This window comes from Anas acuta, chromosome 13 (assembly GCF_963932015.1).
Source record: "Anas acuta chromosome 13, bAnaAcu1.1, whole genome shotgun sequence".
Classification (NCBI taxonomy): domain Eukaryota; kingdom Metazoa; phylum Chordata; class Aves; order Anseriformes; family Anatidae; genus Anas; species Anas acuta.
Window position 1 is genome coordinate 7,729,609 of NC_088991.1, and position 26,329 is coordinate 7,755,937.

Here is a 26,329-nt window from a genome sequence, read left to right on the forward strand (position 1 = left end):
TGAGCTGCTTTACCAGCAGTGTCCCGGGGGCTGTGAGGGGTGGGAGCACTGCTGGTTGCTGTCCTGGCAATCAGGTGGAGATTCTCCCTGGATTTCAGAGAGTTTACTATTTTCTGCTTGATGTTGCTTGGCTTTTGCATATTATTTTTTTTTGTTTCTTTTTTTCCCGTAATGTAAAAATTATCTCCCTCTGTTAGTAAGGGTTGGGGGAAATATACTGAGGCAGAATCATGACTCATGAGGCAGGATAAACAGCAGCAAGTGTACCTCTGATTACTTTACGTGCCTATATTATTCCTGCTTTTATTCATTTTCCTTCTAATCCATACACTAATGATATGACTCTGCCCAGTTTTTTCTTAACAGTGCTACAGGTGTTCAGTGACTACTACAGTTCAACATTTCATGTCAAAGGAGAAGGAAAAATAATAGCAAAACCTGGCACAATATATCATGTAGCTTTTGAAGACAAATTAGAGACACTGAGCCTACATCAATATTGCATAAACATTTTATGAAAAGGTTTTCCTTGTCAAGTGTAGTAACGCTTCTCATTATTGTAGCAAAGCCTCCCAAGCCAGCGTATTCATCCAAAGAAGGATCAGAATTAACAGGCGGGATGGGGCAGGATGAAACCTCCTCATTAATCACCTATTGAGAGTAATCCATTGGCAAGGGAGGACTTAACAGAAGTGTCCATATTTCTTATTCATGAATATTGTTAATCTGAAAAACTTAAAATTGGATTCTCATCTAGAGGTTGTTTGCTGTGTGGCAGCTTTGAAATTGCGGTGCTCCTGCTGAACATCAAAGAAGGCCAAGCTGTTACATGGCGCAATGTCTAATTATGTCCAAAGCACGAGTTTTGGATGGTCTCTACTGCCTTTGAGCCTTCAAGTGAAGTGTATTATTAATGCAGATCTTCAGTACCTCTGTCCTCTTTGAAAAGCTGTGCACAAATCCTTGGTCTGGAAGAAGGGTTTTGGCTGTGGGCTCTCAAGGCACGGGGAGGCTCGTGGCTGCCTGAGACAGCAAACCAAGGGAGGTGGGAAGGTGGGGCCGGCTCCTGCATTGCCTGATTGTGGTGTGCATGGCAGGGGGCTCCTGCTGAGCTTGGAGAGGGCTTTATCCAGCCCCACAAAGAGCATCCACACTTTTGTGTAGCTACAGGACCTTAGGTGAATCAGTACGTAGCTGGCATTCATCGTCCACAATGATTCTCTTTTGATACAAGGGGTTTAGTTCAGAAAATAATGGATTGCTTTGGGTTTTAATAAAATAACATGTGAAATCCACTCCGTGTTAGCTCATGTTGCTGGGGTTGTGCCGTGGTGCGGTAGCTCACCGCACACAAGTGGCCACATCCATCATGGAACATGAATTGGTTGTGGACAGCAGGGTTTTGGTGCTCAGACTTGAGGTTGACAAGAATGATAGCTTTCATCTACATGCAGAGCCCCCAGCTCTCCCTTTGAGATGGATGATGAGATCTGGCTTCATCTGTCACCACTCCTTTACCTCTTTGTACGACAAAAAGAAAAAAAATGAATTAAGAAATCCAAAAGATAAAATGTTGTAAGATGTTCTTTGTAGATCTCCTTGAAATGGAGGGCTGCTTCAATGCCCAGAGTCCAAGAGAAACATTTTCAGTGCAGGTGAAATGATGTATCCTTTGTGTTAAATACACTCAATTCATTAAATAAAGCACACTCCATTTGAGATTTTCATGAATTATATTGCAAGAAAATGCAATTTACATTTAGCAACAATTTATTACGCTTTTTTTTCTCTGTTTCTCAGGAAACTCATGCTCACCTCATAAAAGAAAGCTACAAGACTCACATTTAGGAAGAGAATAAAATGATCGCGTATAATCATACCCAATCTGTGAAATTTATAAACGTGGTGAAAAGAAAGGTGTGGTGTTGGCAACCACAGGAGTGTGGAAACTTGGTATCATCAGCCAGAGCCCTGCTAACACAGAACCGTGCTGCTTCCCAGTACCTACCCCACAATGGCCCTAGTGGCAGCCCTGAGAGCAACCCATGCCCTCAGTGCCACTGCAGGCTGCTAGTGGCTCGCATCCAGAGATCCCTGACAGTCAGCCGCCACTGGCATCTGATGTGGGTACTGCAGGAGTGTTGTTAGATCAGCCCTGGTGTAATTACTTTGTGATAGGCACCTTGTGGGATTCTGTCATCTGTACTTCATGCATGTGCAGTCTCTGCTGTCGTTTCTGTTTCACTTCACCAGAGTCCCCCCAAATCAGGTTCTGTTGCGTAAGTGCCATCAGAACCTCACCACTCGTTTTCTGCAGCCCTACGTGACTTGATTGCCTTGTAAGAAGGGGGCAGAAGGTCCTCCACAAATCTGCAAACTGGAGGAGCCAAAAAAATCTAAAATTCAGTTCCTTTTTACTTTTCTTAATATATTCATGAATTCAACAAAGCTCCTGCCCTCCTCCCCACAGTAGTTCCTCCATCTACATCTGCTCTGAGAGCTTCCTGTGTGCAGTAGCTGAAGGCATCTTAGGTGAGCAGCCTGGCAGCAAGACTTCAGAGCCTGGCAGAGATGATTTCACAACAGAATTGTCAGCTGCTGTTGCTCATTTGAAATAGGCACCCTGTGCTGCAAGGCATGACCTTGCAGCAGGAGCTGTTGGAGCAGCTGGCAAGAGCAGGACAGACGGACGCAGCTCGTCATTAAGGATTTTCACTGCTCTCAAAGTCAAGGCGGCTACAGGCGGGGCCAGCTTCTGTTTGGTGCCAGCAGCAGGACCTCCCAAGCACGGGTCTGTTCCAAATTATCAAGGGCTTAATGGGTTAGAATCAAACCCAGCAGTAACGATCCAAGAGCGTTTGAGTGCTTCAAAATTCATTTGCATTTCAGCAGAGACACAGCGTCTTCCTTAAAATGGTGATTGTGTTGTCTCTCTCTGTCATAAAAACAATTAATGTGATAAATTCTAATCATTTACTGCTAATACCAAAAGGCTAAACTCCTTCTTGCAGGAAACAGTCCCACAGAGGCACACCAAACATTAAAGCATTCTGATCCTAGGCAGTGTTCAGGAACTGATATTCACGGTGCTGGTGGTAGAGGGGGAGGCCTCCAGTTGCCGTATCATTTCACCCCATTGTCCCCAAAGATGCATTTCTTGTTTGAATAGTCATAAACAGAGCAAAACTCTTTGTTGCTGGGTGATGACTCCTGGCTTCCACACAAGTTCTGAGCTGATCGAGTTGGAGTTATTGAGAATGAGGGCTCAGCGTTGATCTTCAAAGGTGAGGCATTTATCCTGCAACAACGTTTAGCTGCGACGGCTTCGTTTCTGTTACAGCAAGCGACGGCTGGAGGTGCAGTCATCCTGCCAGCTTACAGCTGCTGGGGCGCAGCACAAGGGCTGGGTGCTGGGGAGGTGCTGGGGCTGAGTGCTGCACTGCCACAACGCAGCTGATCAGGGAGCAGGCTCCCCGCAGAATCACGGCCTCGTGGAGCTGTGTTGGTATGAATGAGCTGCTTGATGCGGTTCTTTGCTGCTTTTCACCTTGTGTGGTAATTTACTGCTGTGCCAACAGAATGAAAAGCGATCCTTCTGATCCGGGAGTGCCTTGCTGCTGAACGTGTGCTGGAGGCTCAGTCCCCAGAGGATATTTATTACGAGCCCGAGTGGGAACCCCTGGCTCTTCAGACAAGCTTTTAACTCTGTGAGTGCACAGCTCAGCCCCTGGCAGCCAAGACTTTAGCTGTCGCTTTCACATTTACATCTGCACAAGTGGCTCACACATTTGCTGAGGTGTAAGCAAACATAACAGGAGGCAGTAGCAGGTCAGTCCTGGAGCATTTTACTGTCAGCCACTGAGAACTCGGCTGGCACGGGCTGGGATTTCAGATGAGCCAAAGGGAGTTAGGTGCCTCTTCTCCAAGCAGCACAGTGCAGCACTTTGCCTCGCAGCACGTGCCCGCTGCTTAACGTCCTCATCTAGCATTTCACACACAGCTCCGCCTCCGGTGTGAAAGTTACAACGTCACTGCCAAGATTGTTGGATGCCAAAGCAGATCTGAGCCATGCCTGGAAGCGTGTGTATTTGAACTAGGAGCGAACAAAAGCTTAACTTGGGGTATGAGCTACTTGCAGATGAAGGACTTGGCACGCTGTTATTTGCCCCGGAGGATGCTATTCAAACACATCAGTTCTGCTGTCAAAAGGTTAGCCAGATCCTTGTTTGAGTGATACTGGAGGCTCTGCGCTAATTACTGGTGGGAAAATGCCAGATCCTTTGATTTAAGGAAGTAGGCTGGCATGCAATTGTCTCATGGAAGATTTGAAACAATTTTGTTAGATTCCCTGCATTCTGCTTGATACTTGGATAATTGCTCCTTTCATCATTTTTCATCATTGCAAATCACATGAACAAATGTCCAGGAGGCACATCCGTAGCAAAATCATAGAACAGCAACCCTACTCTGGGTACATCACGACAAGAGGAAAAGTCACCATCCACACCAAGGGAGAAGAGAAAGCGGAAAACCTTTCCCACTGATTTAACTGATTCTTAGCCATATATGAATTAATATTTTTACACTTCTGCCTTTAGCTCCCTTAGACGAGCTCTCTGTCTGGTCTGGAAAGCAGTTCAGCTGTGCTGTCCCAAGAAAGAAGCCCTCCACCTTGTAAGCAGCTGTATTTGAGTGTGACTGGCTTGGTGCTGGTAGAAGTTCGGGTGCTTGGGGCACAGGTGATCCCTGTTGGCTCTGGGCATGCCTTCACCTGATGTGGGGGTGTTAAATTCAGAAGTTGGGAGCAGCTCAGCTGCCCAAAAAGTGCAGTAAGGGGCTTGCCTTTGTAGCAGCAGCCTGAGTTATTCCTGCCTGTGGCTGCTGGGAAGGAAAGGAGTGGAGAAAGCACTGCAGGGCTGCTACAGCAGGAAGGTGGGAAATAATACAGGGAATAGAGCTGTGACAGGTAACTAACGGAGGGAGCTGGTGCTCTCTGAAATGCCTGGTGTTTTTTTGAGCTGTGAGCCCTTACCCCGGTCCTAAGGCTGTCTCTTTTTGACTGCTTTGTGCTTTTTCAGGAGAGCTCCATTAGTGTGTTATGTACACGTTTGGCTATGGAATGAGATGTTTTTGAAATGGTAAGGCTGTGGTGGGGGAGAAAGTGAGCTGCTAGGCTCTTGTACTGCACTGGCGCTTAAAACCAGGGGCTGCTTCTTCCAGGCTGGTTTCTTTTTCGGTCAGTCCTGTGGGTAGCTGGATGCTGCCCCACGCAGCAGGTCCTGCCAGCTGTTACTCTAGGACAAAGCACAAAACCCTACCTGAGGCTTCCAGTCAGCCTTAATTCAGCATTGTGGAGCTGATACTTGCACAAGCAACCACTGATAAAGCCATCGTAGCCTTTGTGAAGTCCCAGAAGGGCAGGGCAAGGCAGAGAACTGCTTAGAGCACTGCCTTGTTGGACCAAGTGTCTGGGAAAGGCAAAAAAAAAATGGTGCTTTGGGGAACCAAAACATCCTTGTTCCAGCAGCTTTACAGTAGTACTGCTGCTCAGAGCAGCCCAGGAGCGTGTTGTGTTCCCAGGGATCTGAACAACCTGCAGACAGCTCCATCCTGCTCTCCCTCTGACAGTAACGAGGTACATGCATGTTTCTCTGCAGCAGTACTGCTGAGTCCTGTTCCTACTAGGCAGAACGTCTGCAGTGCGTGTCATTGGTGTAATTTAAAGTGGTTTTGTGGGATGTGAAGCAAGAGTTAGGTGAGAAAGCATAATGTTGCTGGCTTCATTAAAGGCACAACGGCATAGTAACAGCTTTAACTTTTAGCTCTGTCTTCCCTTTTAGCAAGGCTGAAGATCAGAGTGCCTCTGTGATCTATAAAATTGTCCAGGGAACTCACAAAACTTCTCTTAGAGGAATGTGCATTTGCATAGAGGCTCTTTATGGACTTCTGTTAAGTACAGAGATCTTGTTTTAGATCAGAATTCTTTGCAGTTGAGAGTATCTTGCATCTTCTTACTGCTTAAGAAGGACCAAAAGTGAATTTCACAAGGTGAATAAGTAATCTGTTGTCTGACCTCGAAAATAAGGCTGGCTTTTGTTTTTTTATGAACGTGCGTGACATTGAAGAGCCAGCAGTTTGCTGCCTCCAAGGCTCAGAATCCCTCTGGGCCACTTCGGCTCCTGCATACAGAGCTCTGATGGGCTGTCAGCTCCTTATAACCATTACACTCCAAGAACAATATGGCAAAATAAAACCAGTTATTTAAGGGAAGCAGGGGAAGCCCTGCTTGGGGTGGGTTGTGAGGGGTGCAGTGGGAATGAGATCTGCAAAGAACATAAAGCAAGAAAAGCCTGAAAAGCCTGGCACCACATAGGTGCAGCTTCCCCAAGTTGTATGGTGCGCAGAGAGGGCAAGGTAGTACCAGAGATGAAAAATAATAACACAAGGAAGGTTTAAGGGTAGCAAAAGTTTAAGGGAAAAGAGCAAAGAGATGGTAGTAGAAAATGAAATGCTGCTGATAGTCCTCATGAAGTGCAGAGGCCTATGCTCAACTGAAATGTCAGGTTTGGGGAACTGGGGCTTTATTTTTGTCCCCTCCATTCGTCAGACTTACCCCCCCCCTTAAAAAAAAAATCTACCTGCTGTATGTAGCTGCTTAGAATTGTGTTCTTAAGCTGATCTTTCTCTTTGCTTTTTTTATGAGGTCTTGGACATGTGCTGAGTTCTCATCAACAGAATTTCCCATTCGTATTTCCCATTTATCTTTCATTTTGAGCCCTTTTTGCGGTTTTAGGCTTATTGAGATGCTGTTTAAATCCCTTAGGAGATTCCCGTGTTGTCCGTGTGGGTAAACCTTGCAAAGGGTTCTTACCAACGTGTGCTTTGGATCAGAAATGTTGGCTGTTGGCTTGTTACTGAAATGTCTGTTCAGCAATGAGCAAAGCATGGCCGAGGTGTCAGTGGAAGGAGCTCTGTTTTCATTTAAACAAAATGGGGAGCTGGTTGTGCTGACAGTCACCCAATTTGTCACCCTCTTCAGATGTGGGCTTGATGTTGTGTGGGTTGCAGATCCTTTGATAGCAGAGTTGAGCTGCCTCTGACTTTGCACAGCTGCCATTTGATCGCTGCTTATCAGAGCTGCTCTCACACATTAGTGAGATGTTTGACTGCTGCACCTCTGCTTCAGCTGATCACCTGGCTTCTTTGAAAGCCCTGCAGAAGGTGAGCTGCAAGGTGCTGCTGCAGAGATGTCCTCCCAGCACACCAGTGAGCTGAGCTCCACTGGGAGCGTGGGGCAGGAGAGTGCAGAGCTCCTTCCTCCTGGCTGCAGAGACCTGCTGCCTGGCCAAGGGCAGCTCTCAGCTCCAGCTAGCAAAGCTCCGGGCCAGCTGGTTTCCTATCAAACCAGTAGGTGCTGAGGCTTCTGAGGAGCCAAGGGTGATTTTTGCCTTTATCTTTTATGGGAAAATGCAAGCTTAGTTTGTGAACTCAGATCAAATAACTTCTAGTGATCAATTTTAACTGAAGAAGTTTTGAAGTAAATTTGAAGTGTTTAAATTTATTTATTTTTTTTTGGTACAAGATGCTGTATTTATTTAAAAATAAAAAAGTAAAATAAAAATCTCCCCATATTATATATGTATACTTCAGGAATACTCGTTCTTGTAGCTCAAACTTGCATACACAGGCTGGCACTGAGCTCTTACGCTGGGTTCTGAAGGTGGTGTCCGTAGCTGTACTGTTCAGGACTAGCATTGCCCATGTCTGTCTGTCCTTGTGGCTTGAGCAGACAGCTGGGTGTTGTTTCCAGCTCTCCCAACAGAGAAACCTCAGAATAGAAGCAGCAAGGTCCCCGCTTTGAGAAGAGCATCCAGATGCTGGGTTCTTCTCTTTCAGAATCTAAATACTGCACTGGGGAATCTTAAATGTTGGGGTTGGTCATGCTGGAATGATTAGGTGGATGTTGTAAATGAATTATGCCTGTAACTTTACAGGATGAGAATCTAAAATTCACATAGGTATTGTATCTGGATTAAAAATGACAAATGGAGTTCCTCTTGCTGCTTCGTGTTAAGAACATAACTCCTGAAATTGTTTCCACTTTATCGGTGCCCACTGCAGCCACTAGGAATTAAGCCCTGCATTGGCAGAGTAGCAGCCAAAGCAGCAGTATTAGGTAATAAATGTTTGCATGCCATTGAGTGTACAAACATGTGGTTGCTTACATGACAGAGCTTTTCTTATCCAGTTATTTGTCTCAATTTTTCCATTACGTTTTCTCATTTTCTTTTCTAGCTTTGCTCACAGACAAGCCTCCAAAGCCATTGTTCCCCATGGAGAACCAGCCAACTGTTATAGATGTCCAGCTGGGTAAGTCCCCTTGTGGGAATAATAGATCCTAAACTTCCATTCTGGTAGCAGATGGGGAAAAATTGCGAGTGGTAAGAAAGGTTCAGTGGTACTGTTATTAAATGCAAATCAATCTGCAGCTTCTCATTTATAACTGTAGAGTTTTCCATCGTGGCAATTTCAGGGAGTGAACTTGTGTAACATTGGGGACAGCAGTACTAATTGGTTACGCTGAGTATTAAAGTCTAGAAATATACAAAATATAAAGCTCTGCAGCTCTTCTTAACATATGATTGATAGAGTAACATGTCTGCATCGGTGCTGTATTGATCTGTAGATGTTCACCCTAAGACAAATAGTCTCATAAAAGAAATGCTGATTTCTTTAAAAGTTAATAGAAAACTGCGTTTTCAGGTGGTTCTGAATGTGTACCAGAAAGGGCTTTTGACTAAAATGGCTGTATGCTTTTCTCATTCCCGCTGTATTTCCTTGTGTGGTTGCAGAGCTCTAACTCTCAGCTGGCAGCACGTATTTTCTCTCATGTTGAGAAACTCTGTTAGAAAGTTCTGCTAACTTTGGGGAGCTGTGAGGCATCGTGATGCTGAAAGAATTGCTTGGCTTTGAAGTTTCAGAGGGGTTTTTTTTTTTCAGTGCCTTGAAAGGATATTTCTAAATTGAAGAAACGTAACTGGAGTTACTTTTGAGGACTCTGTTGCCACAAGTTTAAATTACAAAGGATGCATTGCAAATGTGGGTTATTTACTTTGTGTTGAAGGGGTGCCATTAGCTTTCTTTTTGAGCTTGATTCTTCCACTCTTATTGCAAAGTTGGGTAGGATTTGGTGGTGGAGTAGTCTTTAAAGGCAAGCAGAGTTGGAATGAAACATGTAAGGTGGCTGGTGAGTGCAGTAAAGCCTTTTGTCTGTCTGTCTGTGTGACATCCTCGTTTTTAAACTAGGAGCCTAACAGTATCAGCAAAACACTTCAGATAGCATGGAGTATTTAAAAATGGGGCTTGAATTCCTGAGTGTGATTCCTGAATTGTGGCAAGAATGAGAATCATTTGTGACCCTAGCTAATGTTTCTCTCGTGTACCTGACCTGACTCCTGAGTCTGTCTGGACTTGCTCAGGGAAGGAAGGCAGCAGTGGAGCTGGGAAACAGGCAGTGCCTGCTGAATCCTGCAGCAGGTAAATGTGCATGCTCACACTCCCTTCCTCAGAAAATCCTGAGCAGAAATTAAGCCTAAAAGGCAAAAACACAAAATCAGTCTGAGGCCACACTCAGAAGCTGCACAAAACTAGCAGCAGAACAGCCATCAAAGTTTGGAGCAGCCCTAAAGGCTGAATTTGGTTTCCAGGTCCAGCTTGTTAAAAGTCAACTTTGTAATGATTTCCTCTGGGAGCAAACTGTCCCCGCATGCAGCTGGGTAATAAAGGCACTCAGAGGCACATCTTTGCTGCATTTTTATTCAGTCTTCATTTCCTATTCCAAGTTCCTCCATTCCATCAGGACTGTTTTGTACCGAGCTTTTTGTTTCCTACGTGAAAACATTTTGTTCTGACTGATTAAAAGGAGTTGATCTGAACTAAGTAAAATGAAAACAAACAAAACCCCTCCTCTCCTTGGAGATGGGGCTCAGTAATGGGATTTTGGAATATCTCTGTGGGGAAATAAGTCTTGCATCTTCGTGTACTGGAATGTATTCCATGAGTTGTCCTCCAAGATCAGGGAATTTGCTTGTGGGGCTTTTCTTCTGGTGGGGGAATGGTTTTGGTTATCATCACTAAACCATATTCATCTTATGCTGTAAGAAATTAATGCTTATTCCAGAAAGAAGTTCAGGTTCTTCCATATACAGGGTAATTCGATGCATGTCCCTCCTAATTTTGAAATGGCAAATAGATAGAGCTAGGAAAGTCCCAGGGATCACCTTCAGCTTGTGGCAGGTACCTGACCTCTGCGGTGTGCTGCGGACCCCGTAAGGACTGGAGCTTTGGAGGAGAGAGAAACACTTGATTGTAGTGAAGAAACACAGCATCAAGTTTTAAGTCAGGTCATCTGCTGGAATGCTTTTCTGAAATCGTGCTAAACTGTTAAGAGTTTTAACAAGTGATGTTTTTCTGTGTTATACCAGACATGAAAGCAAAGCCCCTCTGAAAGGATCCGTGCTTCGGAGGGCATTTAGCCCATGGAGCCAAATCATCCCATACGCCTGCTTTTTCAGTGGTCATGCAAGTATGAATGTGCTGTTAAACTACAAAAGAAGTGGAGTTTAATCCACCTACTTGTTCGGAGAGATTATTTTAGATTCTGTTGGAAAACTAATCTTTAAAGAGATGGCTGTCTTTGCTTTATGAGCGGAGCAGATTAATAGTTATTTAAGGGCTTTATTCTAAATGATTAGCACAATGCAGTGCAAAATCTTCCCAGAACTCTAGGCAGCGGCCTGACTATTTAGCAGCTTACTTGACCTGATTGCAGACTTCAGAATTCACCTCTTGGCTTTCCTGTTTTGTAAGAAGGTTCAAATGAAAATAGGTATGTGCAATTCTTATTGACAGTGGATGAAAGAGCTCCTCCAGGCTTCAAACATGGCCCAGAGCCTGCCTTGTTCTTCTGAAGGAGCATGCTTGTACTTCTTGCTTGTTCCTTTTTCCTTTGGAATTTGACAGAGATCAAAACCAACCCTGTCAAGGTTATAGGGAAGCAGAAGCCAGAATTTTCTTCTTGTGTTCTGTGTTTGCTTGTGGTGGAGAAGTAGAGGAAGAGAGGAGAGATGATGAGCACAAAACAGCATCCCAGGGGACTAGAGAAATAGTCCAAAACCAACTTCACTGTCTTGGATGCTTTATGAGGTCAGATAATCACTTCATCTGTGGGTAGATCTAGAAAATAACAACAATTTGTTTATTTTTTGTTTACATCCCCCTTTTCATAAAAGAGGGGGGGAAACACCCCCGGATTTTTATTTTGATAGCTCTTGGCTTCAGGGAACAGCATAGTAGTGGTACTTCATTGCATGACGATACAGCACATTTAATCTTACATCCTGATTGTAACAAATATACTTTATAGAAAGAACAAACATCATGTTTTTGCAGATATGAGCTTAATCTGATACTATATCATTTGCTTTCTGAAAAACGATATTCTTAAGTTTCTTCATTAAATTTAAATCAAATTTGATTGTACAAGCCAAAATACACTCAGGTCTTCTGCCCAGGAGGCAGCATGGCTTTAGCACTAGGCTCTGGGGATAGTATTTAAAGAATTTTGTGCTGTACATCCTTACTTTTCTGTTTGCAAAATGTGACAGTCTCCCCCGTAAAGGTCTGCATGTGATCTTCCTAAAGCTTAGGACAGTGTGATTCAAAGAAGTTGTTCAAAGACATTTTTTTGTTGTTGCTTTGACCATATAAACCTAGCTGCCTATTTGGATTGTTTGTACCAAATGGCTCAGGCTAGACAACTCCTGGTACGAGTTAGAAAAGTAAAGATCCAAACCCCTGTCAGAAGTCTCCAGGCTGCGGTGCTGTGAGTTTTCAAGATCTCTCACCCATTTTCACAGGCAGTTCTGGCAGTGAGGGGAACGTGCTGTGCTCGAAGTCTTCAGTGACCTGTTGGTGCAGCACTCTTTCTTAATTTCTTTTAACTCTTTTTTCCAGCTAATTCTGTTTACTCCTAGTACTTTGAATGTGGAAGGAAAGATAACCAAGCCTTTGAATTCTGATTACGCAGTTACAGAGTAGGTCTCTCATCTGACCTGGCTTCTTTGCCTAATCCTGGTAGTGCCAAGGGGCTGGTGTCTGGTGGAAAAGCAGCGTGGCAGGGGCACGTGTTAGCAGCAGAAAGGAAGCACGCCTCTGCTTTGCTGACTTTGGGCTGGACAGCACCCTGTAAGAATTATGCAGGAGCTGCATCTCGCTAGCCAACGTTTAAGGAGCTCCCAGAGTCATCTCGCCTGCAACATCGCTGCCGTTTTACACTTGTGTGGTGTTCTTCAGTATCAAAAAAGCTAAAAACACCACATCAAAACAGATGCTAGGACTTTCTGTTCTGTTCTACACCTTGGAATGCAGTGGTTGCGGTGTCAAGTTAGGCTTTTCCTTATGAATATTTATGGTGAGCGAGGTGAGACTGGAGTTAATGTTTGCATCTATATGAAGTTGATCACTTTGGTATCACTGGCTTTAAATTAGGTACCAGTTTTGCTTTCAGACACTTACATAAGAAAGGTAGCAGGAGTCTTTAAAGAACAAAACAACAAATATCTATGTTAATTCATTTACTTAATAAGGGAAATGTCAGGGGATTTACCTCACTGATTCCATGGTAGTTTCTGTGTCCAAAGATGCTGAGGAAGGAAAATGCGTAGTTTATGAGGGTTCTCACTTTCTCCTAATAGCTGACCTGGTCAGAAAGATTTTGTTTCTAGAAGATTTAACAGGGCAATTCCTTGAGGCTGGTTATTAAGCAGATCAATAGAGCTACTGTAAAACAAGCATAAGAGAACATACAAAGCTCCAGTGTCTGCTGACAGGTATGGGAAAAGCATAAAAAAAAGTAGCACTTAAAAAATAGTGAAAGGTCCTCTAAAGTGCTGGCTCCATGCTCTTCTGTGGAGATGTGGAGCTCTTGTCACTTGTATGAAATGCTGCAGCAGCCCAAACACATTTACAAGGAGATCTGAGCCCTGGTGGAGGGAGACGTGGGCACAGAACATGCCAGGTGTCCAGAGCCAATGCCTGAGTCACCCCAGAGCTCGTTCAAACTCCTTCTGAAAGCTCAAACCTGGGTAGACCTGGGAGGATTTTCCTGCAAATGGAAAGGGTGCTCGCCTGGTGTAGGGTTGGGTGTCTCTTTTAGGATTGAAAGGCTGGGAGGTAATGTCTTTTTTCACCCATTCTGTGAGAATGCTGAAGGTGTTTGATGTCGATGTCTTCCAAAATTAAAAAGGTCTGATTAAGGTAATTCATTTTTTCAATTTGATTTCACCAAATAGATCAATCAATACAAAAACATAAGCATGGAAAGGCAGAGCCTTATAAAGAACAGCCTTGATAGGAAATAAATCCTATATAAAGGTAGTCTCTAACAGTTGGGAAATCAAGTAGCAGTCAGCAAAGCTGTTTTTTCTGTTGAATCCAGCTTTTTTTGAGATACAAGTCCTTTTCCTGCTAGACTAGCCTGTAAATGACTAGCCCCATAATACAGTCTGGAACTGTTACTAAAAGTAGTAATGCTGTAAGTGGAGAAATGGGTGCAGAGGGGAGGCTGTCCCCAGAGCCTCAGTTGCCCTTGCCCTGCTTGGTGCTCACGTGGGGTGGGCAATGCTTGCCCCACATCTCGTCTCTCTGGGCACTCTTGGTGTCTGGAGGAGCAAACCAGGACCCTCACTGTCTCCTCCGTACCTTCTAGCTGTCTGCATCTCTCTCCTGCACCACCTTTTCCCAGAAATAAGCGGGGACTTCCTCTTCCTTCCCCCAGGAGCACAAACCTCAGACGCTTTTCCTCTCCCTTAATAAGTGGCTACAGATGTGCCGTGTAAATGATCCGGACTCCACGCTGGAGATTCACTCCATCTTGGTGGTGCAAACCGTAACACCAAAAGCTTTGTGTCCCTGCGCAGAAATACACGAAGCAGCACTTTTCCCTAGGGAATGAAAAGAAACCTGGGGTGTACTTTTGAGGAGCTGCCTGCCCCCACAGCACAGGGATGCAGCTCCGCAGCTGTTTCAGCCGTACATGCCTGTGCGAAGGGGTGCAGGATTTGCATCTATTACAACCATTTTGTACTAATCTGCAGGGAATATTAGAGACAAATTGTCTGACATTTAGGTTTAGAAGTAGTTCCCTAAATACCCTAAGTGTATTACCACTAATGCTTTGATGCTAATTTGGTGTGTTGTTAATATCCCAGCTTTTCCCGGGGATAATGGCGAAATGCTGTACTTCAGAGACTTGAGGCTGGCTTCTGCCGTTCAGCTGGCATAAATCCTCAGTTGTTGTACTTTTTGTGCAGTTAATCCAGATACATATGTGAAGCGGGGAACAGTTTGATACTTGTACAGATCTTCCTTTTGCTGTAATTGGCTTGGAGAAGTAAGGCTGAATTCTGGCTCCTGGTCCGTGTTTTTTACATCCATTCGGCTCCGTTGGATTGGCACGAATATGTCAGAAGGCAACATTTGGCACTTTGAGTATTTTTTTTTTTGTATTTCTATGAACTATTTATTGCTTATGATGATTTCAGTGCTTGTTTCATCAACATTATATATATTTGAAGGACACTCTTTATGAAATAAAGCGATGAACTGATGTTAGACAACCTTGTGGTTACATTTGCAATAGCACTGCTTTAGATAAATGTTGTTTCTTTAATAAAAAGATAGTAAAGAAAAACCCTGGTAAGTACTGGCTTACACATCTTTGGTGGCATTCATACGGGGGCAATAACTAATTTATGGCAGAAAAATGACTCAAGTCTTCTTGCACCAGTAAAACTTTCCCTGAAAACCGTGATGATTTTGTGTGGGTGTTCAGGATGTTCATCTTTAGCACTTCACTGGGACTGAGCTGTCATTAACAAATGTTAACATCACTTTAACCACCGCAGGCATGCAGCTGTGCTGAGCTTGGCTTACGGATCTCCTGTTTGATGTCTGGGGTTGCTGCATTTGACTTGTGCCAGAGAAACAGGCGTGAGTTTATTTCTGCAAAAATGAAATTTGCCTTGGGGGGCAAGGTGAGAAAAGATGGTCCCCCTGGAGAAAGGGGGAGTAGGGCTGCTGATGAGAGCAACGTTTTCTTGCTCTGCTAGGGTTTTGCTTAACTTGGTCTGTACTCTGTGCTCTTTTGAAGTGAGGACAGTACTCTTCTGTTTCCCAGGAGTGTTACGACAGTGAAATTGGGTGGTATCAGAAGTGCTCTGAGACAAGCACAGAGTACAGGTAGGGAAGAGTCACAGAATATCTCAAGTTGGAAGGGGCCCACAAGCAAGGATCATGAAGTCCAGCTCCTGGCTCCTCACAGCAGCACCCCAAAACCAGGCCATATATCTGAGAGCATTGTCCAAACACTCCTAAACTCAGGTAAGCTGGGTGCTGTGACCACCGCCTGGGGAAGTGGCCTGGCTCTGACCAAAGCTTTTCCCAGGACCTTTACCTTTAGGATTGTGAGCCTGGCTGCAAACGCAGAGACAACTGACTGTGCAGGCCTCAGCCATACGCCGTTGTTCATGGAATGTCAGGCAATATTAACGTTCCCAACGAGAGAACCACGGGGCAAAGTTTGCACTGTTTTCTGGGCTTGTTAGAAACGCTGTCACTGGAAGGGATTCATGTTCTGCCATTTTACGTTGTCTCCACAGTGTTTGTCATGTGAATGAGTTATTAGGCTGTGAATGCCTCATATATTCTGTAAATTACAGGGTAGAAACATTCAGCAGTACTATTTTGACCTTTTCAGCATTCTGTGATTTGCTGGGCATGCCATTTCCCATCTCTTGTTTATGGCTTCACTAAAACGTGGGGATGGAGCCGAGTGGGCAAACAGTCAAAACATCCAGGGCTGCGAAAGGTCAGGGTCATGCATCACAATGCCGCTGTTCAGCGGGCACCGGCGATTAAAATCTGGAGTAACCATTCTCATGATTTCTTCCTTCACCGAAGAATAATGGAAAATTGTACTTGGTAATCTGTTCCGAAGGCAACAACGCAGAAAGTGAAGAGTGATGGCATAATTCTTGGTTCGTAAAACTTCAGAGTTGTGATGCCGTGATCTCGGAGGCCATGGAAATCTGAGCTGTCGTACTCCTTCAGAACCAAGGAGGTGAGATTCCACCTACCAAATCTTAGCTTCACTTAATCCACTTGATAATTTCTGCTCTTAACGTCATCCTGATACACTTGCATTTGTTTCTGTTGTACAGAAACAAATAGCTTGTTTTTAGGAAATTGAACTTTGACTGTTAAAACCAGGCTGATTTACTGTTCTTCTGGGAGACGTTTCCGTCCAATGAAGTCCAAATGAAAAAGATTCAAAGCAAAATTTCTCTAGAAATGAAGAGATACTTTTACAGCCTGCTGAAGACATATGGTACATGACTTCTCAATGCCCGTAATCAGATGGAAAGTAAAACTATATGAAGTAGTAATCTGTGGAAAAGTGCTCGAGGCATGCTGTTTTCTACTGCGCATTTTTAGTTTAGCAAACCAGCTTTGCAGTAAATGACTGCACCTTTCTCGTGCTGAGTGTTTTTGTCATCTGCTTATGCTATGGGAGGCTTATTAATTTAAGCATGCTTGGCCCTAGTCCCATGAACAAATTAATATGATTAGTCATGAAAACATCCCAGGAGGTTTCTCTGTTGCTTACTCAGGTGTGGAGTTACCCCAGCTCAGAGGAGCGTACAATTAAGTGCATAACTCAATGCTTTATGTTGCTCAAACACAAATCTTGCTGATAGACTTGTATGCTGTATTAATTAAAAGGCATAAGTAAATTTAGTTTTATATCTAGCAGAGTCTTAAATCCAAATGAACTGTGTGCAGCACCGCTAGGTGCTTGGTCCTGGAGCTGCGTGCTCTGCTGCTCAGATGTTGTGTAATCCTTTGCAAGCTCAAAACGTTTTCCACATTTCTCTGATCAAACCGGGTGGTTTGAGGTCAGGATTTTAATACTTGATCTGCAGGTTTTTTTCTTTTTCTAAAAAGCATTAAGTGTGCTGTTTTTCCGCTAGTGAGTGGAGTAAATAATTAATAGCAAATAATGTATTTCATGAATTTTGCTACTTTATGTGAAGGGAAAGATTGTCCGTGTGGATCTTCTCTCCCAAGTCATTCAGATACTTTATGTAAATGCTTCTGGACTTGATGAACTCTTAAATAGTTTTTTGCTAAGTCCTGAGCATGGGGGATTTGCAAAGTAAAACCACTTTGATTGGGCAGGCTGAAACGAAGCTTTCTGTTTTCCTGATTACATTACTGTTAACTTCTTAAAATGGCTTCCTGTTCTGCAGCCATGAATTTGAAATCAAATTTATAGAAAACGTTCTGCAGCCTATTGTTCAAATAGTTGATACCATTAAACGCTCCAGGCAGACAAGTGTGGAGCATTTGAGCCTTTGCCCCAGTGCAGTGAATGCATGAAGAAGCAGAGTAAGCAGAGGGTTTCATTGTAAGCGTGCTGGATGTTTCTGGTTTAACTTGATCGGAATTCACCTGGCTTTTGTGCTTTACTCAGTTTGAAAACTAAGTTCTAGAGGCTGCCCTGTCTGCATTAGGAAATCTCCTTTCCTGGAGATCACTGACAAAGCACTTCTGTTTAGGATTGCAGTTTGGCTTTCCTAAATATCATCTGGCAGAACAAGTGGTGTGTAGATACCCAACTGTTTGTACCATGGGTCTCTGCTTTTGCGAAGGGATCTGTTAGATTTTTGGCAATCGTTCAGATGCCGCAGGCACGTATACTTCTGTTTCAGAACTTCAGACCCCAGCCTATCGTGACCCAGCACATCCTTTTAACATCCTCTTACAGCCTGACCTATCTTTTCAGAAACACTTCTGAACTCAAAAGACTTTGAAACTTGTGGTTTCAAACACCAGAATTGTCAGCAAGCATTTGGGGATTACAAACCATACTTTTGCCTGTAAAAAGTAAGTAGGAAATCCACAGGCAAATTACAGTGTGCAGCACATAATAACAGGCACGGTAGTCTTGGATTATTTTAGAACAGCTTTTTTAAAAGAGAGACTGAATAGTTCCCTGGGAGTTCGCAAGCGTCTTCATTTTTTGTGCTACTTTTCTCCTGGGTCCTTTGTTCACGCCTGTTTTATACAATATTCTGTGCCAACTGAGCACTCAGGTGTTTTCCAGTGTGTTTACAAAACCAAGCTTGCAATGCACCTGGAGGCTTTCAGGTTCTTTCTTTCCTGTGTGATGTTTGCTGTCCTCTGTAACTAACTTGTAAGCATAGGTATGGAACATTCTTGTTTCCTGTAATGCCTCATCTGTGGTTATTTAGTGTCAAGCACTAAAATCCCCTTCAGTTTCTGCTCATCTAGTATTGAAGACAACATGAAAATTACAAGAATCTAATGACTGAGAAAGCTTTGGGGAATTTCTCTGGCAATTAGTAACTTTAAATGGAGATACTGTGCTCCTACTTAAACATCCCAAAAGCACGTTCCTTTAAACACTTAGGGAGCCTAGTTAACAGTAGGGTGGCACACAGCTTCTGGCACAACAAGGATTCAGGTGATGAATGGGAGGAGCTGAGGCTCTAAATTCTGACTGGGGATGCCAGAACAGCAGCTGCCCAGGCTCAGTCTAGCTCACGGTACTGTTATGAGACAAGCCAAAGTTGCTTAGCCTCTTAGGTTGAGAGAAGCTGTTTCTGATGTGCACAATGAAGCATCCACTGTGGCATGTCTTTAAAAATAAATAAATTATTTAAAAAAATAAGTCAATAATTAAAGTCCAAACGGAATATTTGTGGACTAACTTATTTTTGGGTGGAAGCAGGAGGTCTGGAAGAGGGGAATGATAACAGCTTGTCACGAAATATTCAAGAATGTTTTCATTTTGACTCAGACTGCAAAAACAATGAATGGTCAAAAGTGTAATTTAAGCTTAGACTTTGTGTTTAACCCAACCTGTGGCCAGTGTCCTCCAAGTGGTGAAAGCTTTAAATAGACCTAGGACTCGAGTACTTGGTTAGGAATGAGCGTGATGTCTCCTGACTAAGCGTGGTCTCATAGTAGCAAATGCAGTGTTCCCGCTCTGACACTAACTAAATCTCAGTCTGTGAAGCCATTGGTCTTTGTGCTCACACTTCTGGTGGCATGAATAAGGTATATTTGGTCTAGATCTTCAGGAATTCTGGAAATGTTTTTTTCTTTCTATAATGGAAGCCAGAGAAAGCTCTTTAAATACTGTTTGTTTTTTTTAAAACCAGACAATAATAAATGATTATGAGATCAAAAGTGGGCAACGGAACAGCTGGCATGAGTTAGAACTTATATTTCCTTGCTGTAACCCTGATTGAAATCACCAATTTTCAAAGCTGATGCTGACTCTGTTAAATCTAATTTAGTTTCTGCATCAACTCAGTTGAAGCAGAAGCGTAACTGGGAAGGAAACCGATGTTCTCAAACATGATCTCTCAGCAGAATGCCACATCTGCAGCGTCAGGCACGTGAGTCCCCACAAACACCTGTTTTAATAAACAGATAATTTGCTAATGCTCAGTTATGCCCACAAATAGCATCTGTTTCTGGCCAGTTGTCTACCTGAATAGAACATCCTCCCTAATCAGTGAAAGCCTCTGTTGCATCACTGCTCTGACTCATTTTTATCCGGAGATGGGAATTACCCACTCTGCTCCCTACCCTTAATATCCTTCTTGATGGGATTGGTAGAAAACAGTCTGCTGGAACATAGTTCCCCCCTCCTTTCCAGGCATGTAGAGCAGTCAGGACTTTGGGATATGTGAGTAGTAAAAATAAACACAGCTTTAGAGCTGGAAGCTATTAAAATACAACTTAGGGTGAATGATAAGTAATGAGGAATCAGTGTAACTCCAAGGGTGTTCCCACAGTGAGTGTCACTGTAACATTGGCTCAATATTACCAACCCAGAAAGGTGCCCCAACTTCTCTAGTGGGTTGGGTGCTGGTGAGGTGCTTTAGAGGAGCTTTCTTCTTAACAGCAACACCTTCCTGACGCCTGGCAGTCAGAACCAGCCTGTCAGCTAAAAGGAGCCTGGGCAGCTGATCCATGCACACCTTGCATCACGCAGTGCCAGTGCCCTGCGAGTGTGCCCCCTCGCTGTTCATCTGTGGGGCTTGACAAGAGTGTGGCATAGAGGCAAAAGGAAGGGTTTACTGCGCTCAGCTCTTACCTGGGAAAATCTTGGATCTTCAGATGGAAATTTCAGATCCAGTAAGAAATTTTGTCTGCATGTGTAGGCCTATGGCTGTGCATACAGCCTTCCAGTGCCAGTAAAGGGGTAAATAAAACTACTACACTGTGTAACCTCTACATAATATCCTGCCTTTGAAGAAAACAGCCTAGTGGGAGTGGTGAGGAGGGAGTTTTTTGTTTTCTTCCCATGCTCCACTAGTAGTTAGTAGGGCTGCACTTGAACTGGATTCAATTATTAAAGTATTTTATTGCTTTTCTTGTTTAACTATCCTGATGGGGTTTTAACTAGTGATAGGGTTTTAACTAGAGACCATTGCACTTAGACATAAGTAAAGTGACTTCTTTTGAACACCGCCTACACTTGTAATAAGTGATGTATTGCCTATTTATTACTACAAGTAATAATAAATTGATGGCACAAATAAGTGGGTGGGAGTGAGGGAATAGCGAGTCAAAGCAGTAAGACTGAGGTTTAGGCGTTTACTTTTCAAGAGCTGACCATCGCCTGAATGCAGTACCATGAGATGGCACAGCATAGCCAGGGAGAAGCACATCTCTAACCCAGGGAAAGTGAAACTCACTTAAACCTTGCAGCAGACTGTTGCTAAGTCAGCCTGTGCTGCTTCTCTGCAAGTTCCAAATCCCAAATCTTTCATCTTCCCTGTTAGTTCTGTCCAGCAAATGGTGTGTGGTGCTAGGTCAGTGGAAGCCAGCCCAAACTGCTTGGGATTTGATTTATGTTCTATAGAAACTGACCTGCACGAATCACTGGGAAAGCAACGTGGTTCTGTGGCCTCTGGTTGAAAAATGGGATATTCACTGCTTATCCATTCTTGCATTACATCTTCAAGAAGAAATATTCATGCAGTTCAAACTCTGCTTAGTGAGCGAGGAAGCAACCCTTTAAGCCTCATCTGAGCAAACAGCAGTAGATGTTTGCTCTGACTCCATAATGTAGCCTGACAAGGGAGGTCACTGGTAGGCAAAATAAAATTAATATTGAATAAAAACTGAAACTCTGGGACAAAATTGTGATGTTCTATTTTATTTTTGAGACATCTGAGCTCGCTGGGATTTTCTGAATATCTCTCACCAAAGCTGCATATTAAGTACCTGGAAAGCAAGTGACACAGCACAGAAGGGATCTGGCTACTCCCTGGGTGCTGAGCAGAGGTTTTTCATTTCATCCATCATTCACAACCTGCTGCAGTGCTTCCAGAACTTACTGAGTGCACCTAATGTAGGGTGGAACAAGAAGACTGTTTGCACCATGCTCTGCCTCTGAACTGAATGCTGTTAGTCGGTTTGTAATTGCTGTTTTTAGTAGTGTAATTAATCCTACAGAATATTGTGTGGCTCTTTACCGTGCTCCTTAGGATCTGTGGAGTTTTTAGAAGTCATGAACTGGAGCTCTACAAATCAAAAATCGACTTAACAATCAGACTTGAGAGTTTTGCTTTTCTGTTTCTTACAACTGTAGTTTGCAGCCAATTTTAAACTTCCACCCATAAGCACATCATTAGAACTGCACTTCCAAAATAAAACCTTGCTCCTCCATTTCCCCCAGTATATTGCATAATGTCCACGTTAATGGATCTTTGGCTTTCCAGATCATCCACTTCTCACCATCTGCACACCAGAGGATGTACAGAGTAGCAGTAAAAAAAAAAAATGGAGCTGGGAGTTGCTGGCTTAGTGCTAGCCAGCCAGCCCTGGGGGCTAGTGACGGATGGACTGGTCTCTCAGTGCTCTTCCTGACTCAATATCCATCGTGCTATAATTTGAGAAGCTGGAGGTTTTAAAAAGAGCAAGACTTCTAGTAAAATCCAGGGAGATTAATTTGACAGCGTACGTCATCTTTTCTTTCCATATTTCCATTTAATTGCAGCTAATGTAAATTCTATAATCAAATTATTAACATGGCTTTCATTTGTCTACTTCTTAAGTACACTTCTGATCTTTGCTGTTAGCGTGTGTGCGGGGAGATGAAATTGCCTGTAGCCCTCTAAATTACCAAAGCTTTTTTGATTTCTATCAGTAGGCAGGTCCTTAAATGTTTATGGTACTTAAGGATCAGGTCCTTAAATGTTAATGGTACTTAAGGAATATAGCGAAACTGTGAAACATGTAGGAATGGCTGGAAACTTCCAACCTTTGAGTCAGCTGAAATCGGGTGGTTTGACATTTGTTTTGCTGGTGAGCCAGACTAGGAGGTACTGAATTGAGCTGCTGGCATTGTAGGGCTTGGCACTGGGACTCAGGCTTTCGGCTTAAACCCTTTCTGGGTTAGATGCTTGGGGTTTCCAACGTTGCAGTTACACAAATCCATAAGAGGCAGGTAGAGCAAATGGAAGAAAGCTGCTGCTCAGTAGTCTAAAAGAGAAAGATGTGCTCGTGCTGAAGCAGGGTGAGCTCAGCCAGCACGTGGAGCTGGTTGGGTTCGTTGGTTTGGATGTTCGTATTTGGTGTTTGAGCCCAATGAACGCTTGACATTGTGAAGCTTGTAACTGCAACAGCCTGAAGGTTTGCTACCTCTTTACCTTACTGTCACTGTGACAGGCAGACTGTTCATCTCAGACTGCGTCTGGCCTGACTTCCAGAGCTCCTGCTTCACAAAGTGTTTCTCTGCCATGCTGTGAGAGGGCAGGGGAGGGGCAGCTCCTGGGGCAGAAGGAGCTCACCCAAGCAAGCTTCTCTTTCAGTTGTCTTTGGACGTGGCCTTTTTCCAGCTTTCCTTGCCGCTTTCTGGGAAGGCAATGACTTGGAGGCGCTGCTCAGCCCCGACCAAGCGTCTGACTCGCTGCAGCCACCAGATGCACACAGGTCTCCTTTTATGTTCAGTAAAGCAGATTGAGTTGGTGCTACAGACAATGAGGAAATCATCGTCTCATCCCAGGACTTCCAAATAGATGCTTCAGGGCCACGCTCAGGTACATTCTTTCAGCTGTGGCAGGCACTTACAGTTGAGTTAATTGTATCGGTCTGTCCCTGTAGTTAGCTCTGTCAGCAGGTGCCCAGCCTTTGGATCATCTAAATTACTGACAGAGGATGAATGGCGGTTTATTTGGTGGTTAAGTTTAGGAGAGAATCCAGAAATTGAGATTTCTTGGGGTGAGAGGGGAAGAACAAGGACTACAATCTTGTTGCTTTAGCACAAATCTCTTCACCTCTTCTTGGGGAAGAGAGTGGTTGCCAACTCTAAAAAGATGATTTTGTGGCACCTGCCTCATTTTGTTGGAGCCATCCTTCTTTGTGTCTGACTAACTCTGTATGCTACATCAAGGTGGGTTTTGGAAGTCGTGATTCTTTGCAGATTGTGTGCCCTCGGCTGGGGACAGTGTCTGTAGAAACAAAGCTGCAGGTGCCCTTTGCAGCACGTGCAGCAAGGAGGTTAGTTAATTCAGGAGGAATTTTATGGCAGCTTCATTTCTCTGCTCCCAGTTCCCGTGCCTCGTGAGATGGAAGTCAAACTTAAAGAATCATTTTCCAAAAAAAGAAAGGAAACAATGATTTAGCAAATCCATACCCCGCAATTCAGCATTCAGGCTTTGGACAATGGCAGCATTATGTCACTGTCGTACCAGTGAATGTCGCCTCTAAATTTGTACGTTCTGAGGATGGGAAGTGAAGCAGCTTTTTCTGATAAAAGAAAGGCTGGTTGTCTTTGATATCATAGATAAATGCTTGGATAGTTACTCTTTAATTGCTTTATTGCCAGAAGTTTTCAATGAAGCCATAAAAGAGGAAAAAAATGATCAGCCTAATTGCCTCAAGATGGATATGTAATGCATAAATCTCTTGTTTAATGGGTCTAGTAATAGACCACCTGTTTCAGTTGCCTTTCCCCATTCAGAATATGAATGAATGCTTCTCTCAGATGTTCACACAGAGGAAAGACAATTGCACCATCAAAAACTCCATGATTTTTCTTTTACTTTTTTTTTTTCTTTGAGGTTTGTTTGTTCTTGTTTTGTGTGTCCACCGATCTGAGTACATTCAACTTTGGGGAAGCAAAACCGTTTGGGATGATGCATGAAGTGCCATGTATTTCTGTTGTCCAGTGGTGTTTCAAGTGAGATGAGAGGAGCTACAACAGAAAAGACATACGCACGTTAATAGACATCGACCAGGTCCCAGAGCATGATGTGGTCCCTGGTCTGGATTTTTTTTTTTTTTTTTTGATCTCTGTGGCTCCCTGTGTCTTCTAGTATCACCAGTTTTCCTTGTGGAAACAGATTTGGGGGCCTCTTTACAAAGCTCAGCCCCACAGCAGTAGACATTTGGGACTCGAGGGCTGCTTCTGTCTGGAGACTTCACAAGCCCCAGCTCAAGGTGAGTGAATCGAGCAGTCTGGCAGGCATTAAAATAGCAGCAAACAAGGAGGGTGGAAAGGGAACAAATGAGCACTTATTTAGCAAAAATCAAGATGTCAAGAACAGAATCAATCAAACCACCAAAGGATGTAAGCTCCTTTTTTAAGTGTCTTTACACACCCATGCAAGCAACCTGGGTAACAGGCACCAAGAAAGGGAACACTAATTTACGGGCATGAATTCAGCCTAGTCAATAGAACAGAGGTCTGGTGGGAAGGGTTTGCACAATGGGAATGTTAAAATCCATGTTTATAACCTATTTAAGAGCAGATGAGGGGAAGAGGAGCAGCCTGTCAAAAGTGGCATTTGCTGCTTCTGAGACCCTGGAAGCAGTTTGAGGGCTGCCTCTGTACGGAGCGGTGCCGGCGCTGTTCAAGGACAGGATGGGGAAGGAGCCCCTGGCCCCACAGAGCCTGGTTTAGCAGCAGGGAGCAGGATGACCCATTGCAAAGCCTTCCGCTGTGAGTTGTGGGCTGGGGGAGCTGTTCCATCGTGGATTTCATTCCTGTCACAGCAAGCTGGAAATCATGCTTTGTCAGCAATAAAACACCCTCCAAGTGCTACATCCTTAGCAGGGGATTTGTGTTAGCTTCATCCTGACAGGCAAAGAGGGATAGACCAGAGAAGTAAATGCCATTGAGTTTAAGTAGACAGGGAAGGCTTGTGATTTGGTGATCTTGTTTTCCGTGTGATGTGTTTCACCAGCCCAGACTGGTGAAAAAGCCTTCAAGGCATGAGAAATGCTGTATTATACCAGCTTCGTTTCTCACTGATGCTGTTGTAACATTGTGGTACGATATGTTGTGGTCTCTGCTGCCATACTCAGCCCTTCCCTCGCTGTCAAACCCTGCTCTGCCTCCGTGCCTGTTTCCTTCTCTGGGACCAGGGCGAATTCTCCAACCCTCTTCTTCCAATACAGAGGAGAAAAGGCTGCCCTGTGCTCCCGGCTGTCCTTGCCATGCTCCTTCCTCTCCGTTCTGTCTGTCTGCACTTCGAGGAAGCTGAGTACCTGGCAAGCAGTGAGGGGAGGGCCAGGGAGAAGTAAAAAGCCTAGGAACTCTGTCTTCAGCCTTCAACACCGTGCCAACAGCTTAGACTGTGAATTGCATAGAGAGGGAATTGAAATCTGGTGATGGAGAGCTCTTGTATCTATTAAGCTGAAGTGTTTAACAAGATCTGATTACTGTGTTGATGCCAGATGAGTGTACACTAGACTTAGAGCCTATGCTTTTACCGGGGAAGGTAATGCAGAAGCCCAGCAGTTCATCATCCTGTGGCTCTCCCCCAGTGTTGATTCTTAAATCAAGAATTTGGCTTCGCCCAGTTTGAGAGCTGCTGCAGGCAGATCTCAGCCCGTGGCTGGTGCTGAGGAGCACAGATGGGAGATCACGGGGCCCTTCTGCTACTGCTGCCCATGCAGAAGCGGGATGCCCGGTGGTAAGCTCTTGAGCCTGTGGTGTGTAAGTGTAAGATCTTCAGGATCATCGTTTTGGAGCATCCATGGCCCTTTCAAAGTCAACAGGATCGGCGAGAGTTCAGCCCCTTTGGCTGTTGGGATTCATACATGCAGTGAAATTCCTGCACTGAAATCATTAATTGTGCTGGAATGGCTCGTTATTTACAAGTACACTTGCAGAGGAACAGTGCATGAGAGGAAATAGCTTTATTCAGTCTAAAAGTGC

At 44.1% G+C, this 26,329-nt stretch overlaps 1 protein-coding gene across 27 annotated transcripts in view; it reads left to right on the top strand.

Annotated features, from left to right (window-relative positions):
• Positions 1-26,329, top strand: part of IL1RAPL2 (interleukin 1 receptor accessory protein like 2) — a 397,669-nt gene that overhangs the window by 285,034 nt on the left and 86,306 nt on the right. For 26 of the 27 annotated variants that reach the window (XR_011101166.1, XR_011101167.1, XM_068697284.1 and 23 more), the window contains one exon: positions 8,296-8,370. The exons of the other annotated variant lie outside the window; for it this stretch is intronic. Coding sequence is in view for 24 of the 26 variants with exons in the window: in XM_068697284.1 (XP_068553385.1) it covers positions 8,296-8,370 (75 nt within the window). In the remaining 2 variants the exon portion in view is untranslated. The remainder of the gene's footprint in view (positions 1-8,295; positions 8,371-26,329) is intronic. 27 annotated transcript variants of the gene reach the window in all.